Here is an 11,763-nt window from a genome sequence, read left to right as displayed (position 1 = left end):
TAAGGAGTGCTTTTCATTTGTACAGATTTGAATCCCTCTTGAATAATTTCTTGAACAATATCTACACACTTCTTCTCCTACGTTAGTAATATTTAGAAACATTGTGCATGAACAAAGTGCATCAACATGTAAACCTCTGGACCATGTTTCCTCTGAGGTGCTAAAAATGGAGCATGAGGTCAGGGTGATTGACCCCTCAGAGAAGAGCCTCTTCCTTTAGAAATCAGGAAAATCTCTATTTATAAAGCGTGACTCTTCTCAGCTATAAATACCCAGGATTGTCCCCGAGGTTTGATTTGATCGCCGAATCACTTTTACCTGATATTTAAAATATGATGAAGCAACACAGTGGTGTGAGCGTTTAAATATATCTCAGGGTATTTCAGTATACGCACTAAAATAAAACCTGATGTCACTGCTGTGTTATTATCACATAGCAGGAGGATGGATACTGAAACATGCCTCATATTCAGCTACACAAAACAAAGAGTCGCTCTTGTTAAACAGAAGCGTAGTGGGCCACAGGGAGTGTTAACAGCCCGATCAGAAAGGACTAAATCATTTACAGGCAGGATGTCTGGAGCATAAACCGCGCTCCCATGCTGCGAAAAACAAGGCGCCATGTGTAACGCAACACTGAGAATACCTTTCGCTCCGTCCGGGCCAGGAAGCCGGGTCGCTACCCTGCTTCCAGGTGAGCAACGGGTGCTGCTGGGAGTTCATTCAGCTGTGTGTGTGGATGTAGGAAAAACCAACAGAGATGGAGGCTTGTAGAAGCAACAGTTAACAAACGGTCATCCGACAATGAAAGACATCTAAAAGGTGAAAATTGTTCTTTTGTCATTTTCCCTTTTTTTTAAGCTCACTGCCCAAAAGGAAGAAGAGCTTTACATTTGGAAAGTAAAGAAAGATGATGTAATAATAAATACAAGACAGGATGAATATTTGCAACAATTTATTTCTCAAAAGTGCAAAAAGTAAAAGTATAAAAAAAAAAAAAAACATCAGTATATACATCAATTTTTTAAAATATTGTCTGTACAATATTAATTATCACCATATGAATTCATATCCCTGCAAGAGAGGAAGGAAAGGTTGAACCCAGTGTTCATGTTCAAAAAGTTTTATGGCTTTTCTTGGACACACATACAGTACAACAGTCTTATTTTTTATATCTCATGCCCTCTGAGCTAATAGTCGGGAAAAAAAAACATACAAAAATAAACACATTTTGTTGAGATTTAGCTTCAAAGATTTGAGGTCAGGTCCTGTGTCCTTGCAGCGGGGTGAACAGGAGGTTAGGAGTTGTTGTAGCTGCAGTAATACACAGCTGTGCTGGCGTCTGACAGCACCGATGATATGAGGCTCTCGGGTCCCTGCATGCCGGCCTCGTGTGGCACGTACGACAGGCCCGTCATGTCCGCACGCGCTGAGGAGGAGCTCAAATACTGCTCAAACTCGCTGCGATCCACCTCGGCTAGCAGCTCGGAGTGGTGCATGTGCTCCACGCTGTCTGCAGGGTGAGGGTGGGAGTCGGGAGGTGGGGAGAGCTGTCCTGCCCCACCGGGATGCCTCTTTGGGTGGCTGGGGCTGCAGTGCTGGGTGTAGTACATGGCCAGAGGGTTGGGGTGTCCCATGTATGAAGGGGGGAGGGCGGCAGGCTCTGCAGCAGAGGCTTGGTGTCGGTGCAGGATGGGGTTGTGGTTGGAGACAGGGTCCTGGGGCTGGTACTCAGCAGCCTGGGAGTGGTAGGTATACATCATGTGGCAGTCCTCCTGTGAGTGTGGAGGGAAGAACATGGAGTCCGACTCCACAGCGTCCAGAGGGGAGGTGTCCGGTGTGGGGAGGCTGTAGCTCTCATACGACGGGCCCCCGAGAGCCTGAACGTCTCTGTAGTGACCGAGCGGCTGCTGAGGAAGCTGGAAGCCGTGCTCGTGGTAGCCAAGAGTCATGCTTTCCATCGCCGGGCCCGGGTGGTCAGACACGCCGTGGACAAGAAACCCAGAGTCCAGCCGCTTGATCCTCTTCACCTGCTTCCTCCGCCGGGGCCGGTACTTGTAGTTAGGGTGATCCTGCATGTGCTGGACCCGCAGCCGCTCGGCCTCTTCCACAAAAGGCTGCTTCTCCGTGACAGGAAGGGATTTCCATGATTTCCCTGCAGGTCAAGAGGAAAAGTGAATTTCAGTGAAACGTCAGCAGATAGTGAACACAAGTGTGAACATGCTCATAAAAATAGCTTGTTGCCATTTTAGGGGGCAGGGACGTTTTTTTTTTGGAGGTTACATGTGCAAGTTACACTCAGACTCAGTAGCTTTTTATAACATTGTAACATCACCAACTCTCAAAAAATAATTAAAAAAACTGATGAGAATTTTGCTTTTTAAATCAACTGAAAGCATGAAAACAAAATAAAAGAGTGAATAACAATTTTGAAATTCTGAAGAAAAAAAATAATAAGGCAATGTCTAAATTTAAAAAGTCTTGTATAGATAGAGTATTAAACAACTTACCCAACATTTTGCTGAGCTCCGCGTTGTGCAGGTCCGGGTTTTGTTGCGCCAGCCTCTTGCGCTCATCCTTCGCCCACACCATAAACGCGTTCATGGGCCGCCGGATCCGCGGCTCGCTCTTCCCGCGGTTCTGGCTCCCGGAGCTCCCTGCGGAGGCGCACGGCTCGTTCTTCACTTTGTTGTCCCCGAGAGGACTGAGAGGGTCGGCCCACTGGCAGTGTCCCATTCCAGGCATCATGACTGACATCGTACACCTTGCCTGGGTCTGATCGTCACTGGCGTAACCCGCATCGGGACTACTCATCTCTGTCAAGATGGGAGGTTTTGGAGAGACAGCTCGCGAGGCGTCAGCACACTACTGAGAACAGCATGCAGATGGACGAAGAAGAAACTCAACGAGGTGATTGGCTTTCAATCTGAAATGGAGAGTTATAAGTCACATTTGCCGCTTCCAAGAGGCGCGTGGACAGAGCGATACCGACTACTCAGCAGCAGATGTGAAGGCTCGTGAGCTATAAACTCACAGGCAGCCAATCGCCATGTGGGGGGAGTGCCCACTAGGTCTACTGCAAAGGTGTAAAAAAGTTTCGAGTACTCCGCCTCCGAGCCTTGTGTGAAGAGCTGAGACCCTTTGAGGACAGACGCAGTGAGAGTACACATAGTCAGTCATATGAAATTATGCCTAGACGCAAAAAAATGGGATAAAAATTAATTTTCTAATCTTATAACAGAAATTGAAATATTAACTCTTATTTTTTAAAATAAATTCTGTTTCTTTTGCTCCAAATGTGTAAAGGTTTACGAACATTTGGAGCGAAAACGGATGAAACTGGTGAACTCCAACAATTACGTTTATTTAGACTGCAAGTTTGAATTCTCACTCTTGTATTAGACTGGCACTAATTGTCAGACATCAATAAGCTCCATGTCAGTGTGTGTATTGGGTTAGTTAACCGTGTTAAATCCTGAGTATCAGGTTTACGCGTGGAGTTAATGGCTCCCTCATTCGCAACTTTTACGCACGGCCGTCTCGATGGAGACTTTCTTTGATTGCGGCCTCGATAAAAGGCGTTAATTAATCACTTCAATGCCCCTAGAAATGAAATCAATAAGGCTGCGGAGGGATTAAATAAACACCCATCACGTACCTGTAAACCGAGGAAGGTCCTCCACGCAAGAAAACGTGTGAAACGTGGTGATACTGGTGTCTCAGGTTGGGACGCTCAAATGTCAAAACTGTTTCTGTAGCTTACTAGACGTCTGTCTGGGATTAATGACCCAAAACAAACAGCTGATGGATTAAGCTGAAGGCCTCAAGCATTTTTCGGATTCACATTTATCCAGAGAACAGAACATCTCTACCTTACTTTAAGAGAAGTGACACAGGGACATAGTGGGAACAAAGCCAAGACTCCTAAGACTAAAAATACAACAGCACATTTGAAAGACTGTATATTATTTTTATGCTTGATCTAATTGTCAGCTATTATACGTCTTTCAACAGCTCACACAAAGCTTCAGAAGTGGAGTTCACCCAAAATATCTGAATTATATGCAATTATTTTTACCTCATTAGATGCTCACTGATTTCATTGTGTGCTCTATAATTATTTTCTGGGTTTGATAAGTGGAGATACAACTGAAACACATCCAAAAAATATCATTTTTTTGAGACTTTACAACATGCAGCTGAGTGTGAACATGTGGCCTGTAGAAGTTTTCATTCACATAAATACTAATTTAAAAAGTCAGAGAAATGTGTGAGAATGTGTGTCCTTGTTTTTCAGAGCAGCTGTGCTGGACGAGGACTGTGATAAAGGGGTGAAAAAAGGTTAAAGCAACCTGTTGTACCTCAAATACCCAGATTTGGAGTGTTTACATAGCAGAGAATGAAGCGCCTTGTGTGTGTGGCCCAGAAATCCAAACATCAACAAGCGGCTGCGGGGGTCCTTATCAGAGCCGGCAGACCTCAACTTGTCAGCTCCGTCTTTTCTCGCACTGTTCTCATCTCTGGTTTGTGGGTTACTGTGCTCCTGACACGTCAAAAGGAGCTGACAGAAATATGAGGGATGCTTATGCAACCTCTCGGTGCCCTCGCACAGTCCCCAGCGGGACTCCAGAGCAGGCTGGGTGACCCTCCGTGGGGGTCAGTTGGAGGGTGATTTGGATGGAGGGACAGGATTTGGACTATAATACTGTCATCGTCTATTTTACCGCTGATGAGCTGATAAGGTTCCCCCCCCCCCCCTCCCTTAAGAGAGAGAGGAGAAAGAGAGAGTCTGTGTGTGTGTTTAGTGTGTTAACATGGGCGTGGGTATGAGTGTGCCCCGTCCTCATCGCTCTCTCGCCGTGTGGGAGTGAAAAATCCTGGCCTTTGATGGGAGAAGTCATAAAGTCTGGAGTCGTAGCCACATTTCCTCTACAAGGTGAGGTTCAGAGTCAACCCAGAGGAGTGGAGGGGAGGTGACATGCCTTATACCCCCCCCTCCTCCTCCCCCCTCTAAACCCCCCCCCGTCCCTCCACCCCGTGCCTGGGGAGTCTGGAGCTGGGTGGGGGCCAGGGCTCTCGACGCCAGCCTCTGGACTCCGCGCTCAGGGAGAGGTCACTTGGCTTGCTTACACAATGGCATTATCTCAGTTCCAGCCTCGGCTACTGCAGCGGTGAGCACTTCCTGTCCCTCTGCAAGCACTTCCTGTCCTTGGCGTAGCAGCACAAACTGTCCGCCTTCAGAATCGTGGTGGAGCTGCTGGTCGCCAGTCTCGCTGTAGAAATTTCTTGGGAATTGCACAATGTGTTTGCTGGCTCCTTTGTGCCGCGCTGTGAGGCACTGGTGTTAGTTTAAATCACAGGGACGGAAGGTATATATGTGTTAGCACTCTGCAGCGATCCCCCGAGCCGCTCAAACTGCTCCGGCCTGAGATGGACAAACCCACTGAAAGGAAAAGTGTTTTTAGTTTAAACAATACTCGACAAATAAGCACCAAATGTTTGGGTATTCTGCCTCATGCTTAAATGTGCACTCCTTTCAAAATGATGGATTAACTAATTGAATTTACCGACAATTGGTTTGCTTTGATTTTCACTCAGACAATGTTAAATGAAACAATTCAAATATTGGAAATTCAAATCAAGCCGTTTGAAAACGGCAAAATCTAAATTTCAGGTGAGCAGTTTGGAAAAATGTGATTATGAATTGTCGGCGCTATACAAATAATGATTGATTTACTTTTTTGATTTGATCTATGGCTGGTTGGTGCTCTATTGGGGAAGAAGTGGAGATTGTTGTGCTAGAAAGCCTGCTTTAAAACGTGAAATATAAGGCGCTGGTGGCGCAGTTGTAAGTGCACGTGACCCATCTATGGAGGCTATAGTCCTCCAAGCGGACGGTCCAGGTTTGAATCCAGCCTGTGGCTCCTTTCCCGCATGTCATTCCCCACTCTCTCTCTATCCACTGTCCTGTCTCTCCTTTAAAGGCTTTATATGTGATTTTTAACACTTGTTAAATGTTACACACTCTATGTAATAGAAATCAAGTATATCCTCTGAAAATAACTCTGTGAGTCATGACTGTCTACAATGGGTGTAACACTCGAGTCCCACTGTCTGTGATGTTTTCCGAGTTTTCCGAGTTCTATCTTCAGTTTGTTTACATCGCCCGGACGGCCGGCTGACTCCTCCCCTCGCGAATAAAAGTTGTTTAATTGAGGGACTAGAGAAAAGAAGAATAACATACTGTATTCACTGCTTAACTGTGTTTCTAGATCACGCTCATTTCAGGTAAATTTACATGCAGTGTGAAGATACGAGCATAATAAAGATCGCTAGCATTAGCATGCTAACACAACAATGCACCGCAAGTTGTTTTGGTTTCATGCTGGTGCTCAAGGGCGACATCTGCTGGATCAAAAAAATCACATATAAAGCCTTTAAAGGAAACAAAACATAATAAATAAAAAATCTAAAAAGCGAAATGTTTGTAAAATCATTTTATATTTTTTTGATTAATTGGACTCGACTCCCACAAAAATACCTTGGCTCTTGGCTCTTGGCTCTCGGCTCTCGGGTCTCGACTCTTGGGTCTTGGGTCTTGGGTCTTGGGTCTTGGGTCTTGGCTCTTGGCTCTTGGGTCTTGGGTCTTGGGTCTTGGCTCTCGGCTCTCGGGTCTCGGGTCTCGACTCTTGGCTCTTGGGTCTTGGGTCTTGGCTCTTGGGTCTTGGGTCTTGGGTCTTGGGTCTTGGCTCTTGGCTCTCGGGTCTCGGCTCTCGGGTCTCGGCTCTCGGGTCTCGGGTCTCGGGTCTTGGCTCTCGGCTCTTCTGGACATTGATAGAAAACCTCCATTTATTGATTTTCTGGCCAATTTATCCCGAGCTGTAAACAAGCTGTTGACTTGTCGAATAACAGTGATAAGTTGACACAGCTAGGTGTGGACCTCTGCTGGACGTCCTCCATTGTTGACCTTTAGTCTACCGCGTCGCATTCTTCTTTTCAGTTCATTTAATGGCGGGCTACACTGTGTGGCGCTGCTATGATGTCACGCTATGATGAAGCCGACGCGGCTATCGCCATCCGGCTTACACCCCACTTACGAAGTCACGGTGCTGTGTTGCTGTGGAAACCATGACCAAGATCAGGGTTTACCAAACTGAACTTAACCGAACCCCTTGGTGGAAACCGGGATAAAGAAACACCTGAAGAAGTACCAGATTTAAAACAGTGGCTCTCGTTACTCTTGTGAGGTTTCCCCCCCCCCCCCCCAATTTTGCCTCTGAATCACAAAAGAGGCTGGTGTGGTTAGAGGTAAAAACTGGAGTCAGAGAAACATTCATTACTCTTGAAGAAATGTTTAAATGATGCTTTTGTTGTGTGTGTTTGAGGTTACAGCCATTCAGTATTGAATCCATCTGAAGATGTCTGTAATTACATGTGGGGAGATGCTGATTGTTTGGATTGTCTGATGAGACGATGACTTCCTCCAACACCTGCTCTGCGAGGCAGGAGGTGTTTCAGGATGGGGGGGAAGGGGACGTGAATGAGGAGGTTAAGCAGGGGAAACAGGTGTGCGGCAGAGATATGAGGAAAGAAACATCTTCTCTGAGATTGATTCTCTAAATAGAAATCACACCTTTTTCACTGAAGCTGGAACATTTCAAGTTTTAACCCTAATCATGTCACTCAGGAGTTTGAAATTATATATTTTTTTCTGCCACCAGCTGTCAATCAAACTCTGCAAACGCCTTTTGAGGACGTACAGGATCTTCAGTAACCCGAAACTCACCCCATAAAGAGGATTGCAGATATGAGAGATCATGCACAGGCTAAAGTGGTTAATAAAGCTCACATAAAGGATGTGAGACTCTTTGTTTGGTCGTGATTTTTCCTCGGGCCTCCTGTTGTTCACAGAAATTGGGGACTTGAAATTCTGACAAATAACAGAAAAAAAAGATCACGCTGCCTAAAGCATTGCCTCACTCTCAGGTTCAGAGACAGATGTTTTTATGGTATTGTATCGGTGGTAGAGTCTTTCCCCTCCCTCAGGGGATTGCTGGGAAAGTTTCCTTGCCCGGGAGCACACACCTCAACCCTCGCTAGAAAGGGTAGCACGGAGATGTTGTCTGCCCCAGACAAGCGGGGACACAGAGGAAGCCGTCTCCACTCTCGTCTCATTGTTCTCGAGGCGTTAATCTGTCAGGGATCTGCTGGGAATCAGGTGGGAATCTAGTAGGCCCTGTTTAATTTTTGTTTGCCAGTTCATTCCAGAAAAGAGGACATTAGGATATCGTCACCCTGTACCCCTCTGCAGCACCATCCTGCCCCCGCCTCTGTGAAGATGCTCTGATGATAAAACGACTTCTTGTTTGTCTCTGCTGCTCCGTTTGGAGATGAGCACATCCGTCTTGTCTTCTGGTCTCGCCCTCTTTCTCCGTCTGTTTTTACTAAAGCCGAAGGGCCGCATCCAAGAAAAAATCTTAAATATGCTTTTAGTCATGCTAACATGAGGATGTTTGGAAACTTTTCACCACAAGTTGTGGTGACCTCGGTCTTGCACGCTGCTATGGGGTCAGCCAACAATAAAACGGAAGCAACAAGTAAAATAATCAAAGTCTCTTTCCTGAGAACATCCATAGTGCTGTAATTTTACTCAGGCCACTTGGAGGATACAGCAATACAAATATATAATGTCAAGGGTACTGTGCAAAGCTATGAGTCCAGAATCAAACATTGAAAAAAAAAAACGTTTCTTCTATGGTTAAAAAAAGGAAGCTGGAGATAAATAATATTTTTTTAAAGACTTGACAACATAAAGTTTTGATCTCTGAACTGGCCTTGTGTCCGTCAACATGTTTGATATAAATCATGATTTATAAGAAAATATGATGTTATTATCTTTGAAATTGATGAACTTTGTGTGATTTCTATCTTCCATGACAGTGTGCTCAGGAGTCGTCGTTGAAGTCTGAGGAAATGTTAGCGTCACATAAAAATGTCCGACAGGTTGGAAACACATTTGAAGCCAAAGCTAGCCGTTAGGGGATGAGCTAGCCTGGCCGTGCCCGCCATAAATTGCTTTTAAACTGTTTTTTTTTTAAAAAAAAACCTTAAACCGTGTGACATATCTTGGCAAATATCAGGCCTCGCTATAAGTTTCTAAAAATGTTGTTGCCTCTGTACTTCGCCTGCTTAGCTTTTCGTCTTGGTTCTAGTTACACAAAGTTAACTCAAATCTTTTATTTACGCAAAAGCCCCTCTAGGGACAGGTGTTGCAAATTAGCATCCTTTATAAACACAATGATGCTTGCATTGGATTGCTGTTTTGAGGTTTGTCTCGATATAGTATCTGTCACTATTAAATAAACTGTAAATCAAAAAAATCATGAAGCTGTTTTCTTTAAAGATAAGAGACATTAATGGACTTGGACTTGAGCTTGTTTAGTCTTCTCGAATGGAAAGGACTGCTACGTAAAGTGTCCTTCAGTATTAACTTATCCCATTCCTCTTTAAATTCACTTATATAGAATATTATGATGACTGATGGAAACAATAGACAACATTTTAAAATCCAAGCAATCGTAAACCAGAACTGACCTTTGACTTGAGCGTGCACAATCACTTAACCACGACCTTTCACTCAGGGGGACTTTCACTCGTTTATTACTCTGTCCCCACTCCTAGCAGCACCACAGGGAGTTAAAGACGAGTCTATTAATAGCACGTCTTGATCGACTGATGAATCACCATTAGTGAGCAGGGAAAGGGTAAACAGGTTTCCTCATTGAAATGAACAGGGAGGTCAGCCACACGGGAGCACAGACTCTTTCATGTCTTCACTTTTACTGACCCGACCCGAATCCTCCCCGCCGGCCACCAGCGCATTGTCCCTGACGGGGGCTAATTGAGACCTGTGTTTATCATTTTTATGACTTTATCCATGAAGACAGAGGTACGCTGGGCTTCCTGTTCTCCAGGTTCCTTGACAGAGCGGTTGCATTATTAGGGTCAGCGTCGGCTCCCATCTCGCCGCGGCATTGTTCCTACTGGTGCTAAGACCATTCCCAAACTGATAAGACTCTGTCTATTTTGGGTTTGTCTTTTCTTTTCGGCCTTGACACATGAGCTTGTGCCAGAAATAACTTTTTTATTTCCTTCAAAATGGAGACTAAAATGCTGATGGATGCTGAAAACCCTGAGAAATCAGCAGAAAAATGATGCACTTTTTGAATACACGTTTCCATCACAATTAAGGAATTATTCTCCAAGACAATAACCATCACACAAAACTTTGAGCTAAGTCATTTTTCTCGTCTTCCACGTCTCCACTTATAGGCTTTGAATTACAATATAACAAAATTGCTTCCTATGTTTAGGTGAGAAAACAAGTTGCAGATTATCTCCGAGCTGCATTATTGTTTTCCTGACGGCCACCAGCCACATAAATACTGCTCTCAAAACTTGACCTGCATTTGACCTCTCCGCCCAAAGGAGTCCCTCAATTCATCTAATCTGTATCGGAGAGACAGGTTGAGGGGATTTCAGTCCAAGTAACTGGACAATATCTCGACTTTAGAAGTCACTGTTTGACGCCTTCTTGGTGAAAGCTGATGAGTTAATTACTGATCCAACTTTCCAGACGTGTTGGTTTTTTTTTTTTTTGGAGATGGGGGGAGTTACAGAGAGGCCTTTGTATATGACAATCAGGGTATGAATTGATCCCTCACACAGTCAAACACCCTGAATCCTTTCATGTGTGGCCTTTGCCTTGTTGAGGCGCTAAAGCGACACAGCAGAACAAAACGCAGATACCCCCGAGGGTGCTAACAGGGCGCCACGTCCACCCAGGCTGACCCAAAGTCAATCAATACACGCGTGTGTGATCAGTGGCATCTGAATCAATAGATGCAAACAAGGGAGCTGCATGGACATATGATAAGAGACTGGCTTCTGGATTCTGAAGTTCATCCTGAGAGTTGATCATCAGACGTCGGTAAAAGTTGGGACTTTTATAGGTTTGTTTTTTTTCCGGCCTTAGATTTTATGCAAAGTCCTTTCTGGAGATTACAGAACAAATACTCGAAAACTCATGGCTGGAACTTCCTCACACGCACGACAACTTCTCTTTTAACAGACTGCGGTTAAAACTCCTTGAAACTGTCTCGCCATATCAGCTCTGATCTTTACACTATTGATGATGTAAAGGTAGCTGCATGCGTTTTACAAGCACAAATAGGAGTCTTAATTCAGCTCCGGTGCAATTAGAATAGCGGCTAAAATGCTCTGCTGGCTGACCCCTTTGTCCTTCATTGTGCTTAAGTGAGAGAAATGGCCGAGGAATGCACTGCGTGTTGTTTTCACACAGCTGTGGTTTTATGGAGGAAATGCACTGTGTGTGTGAGTGCTTCCTCTCCAACGTTGTTCCCTTTACACCAACGCTGTGTAGAAACGAGCAGCGCTGATAGGAAGAGCCGACCCACCTTTAATAGGATTCAAACGTATTTTTCTGTCAAATTGTGTCTTCAAGCTTCCCACTTTCTCAAGGCTCCCGTTAAGGTAATGTCTAAAGTCATTAGCGAGAGGAGCTGGTGTCAACTATAGCAAAAGTACCAGATCTCGGGTGTGAAAATTAAGCTTTCACCTTTTTTTTCCCCCCCTCTTCCTTTCTGAGAGCAAAGTGAGCAAAGTGATGTTAACATGTTCCAAAAATACTATGTTAAGAGGAAACCTTCTGACTGAATGTGCAACAGTTAAGTCATATCACAG

At 44.8% G+C, this 11,763-nt stretch overlaps 1 protein-coding gene across 1 annotated transcript; it reads right to left on the bottom strand.

The window, feature by feature from the left end:
• Window positions 1–938: 938 nt before the first annotated feature.
• sox17 (SRY-box transcription factor 17) lies at window positions 939–3,018 on the bottom strand. Its single transcript, XM_061064599.1, has 2 exons — window positions 2,511–3,018; window positions 939–2,155 (listed from the first exon to the last, which is right to left on the bottom strand). The coding sequence occupies exons 1-2, from the start codon at window positions 2,812–2,814 to the stop codon at window positions 1,299–1,301; spliced, it is 1,161 nt and encodes a 386-aa protein (XP_060920582.1). The 5' UTR covers window positions 2,815–3,018; the 3' UTR covers window positions 939–1,298.
• Window positions 3,019–11,763: the final 8,745 nt, after the last annotated feature.

The sequence above is a fragment of the Labrus mixtus genome, chromosome 19, assembly GCF_963584025.1.
Source record: "Labrus mixtus chromosome 19, fLabMix1.1, whole genome shotgun sequence".
Taxonomy (NCBI): Eukaryota; Metazoa; Chordata; class Actinopteri; order Labriformes; family Labridae; genus Labrus; species Labrus mixtus.
This window is presented reverse-complemented; position numbering and strand designations above follow the sequence as displayed.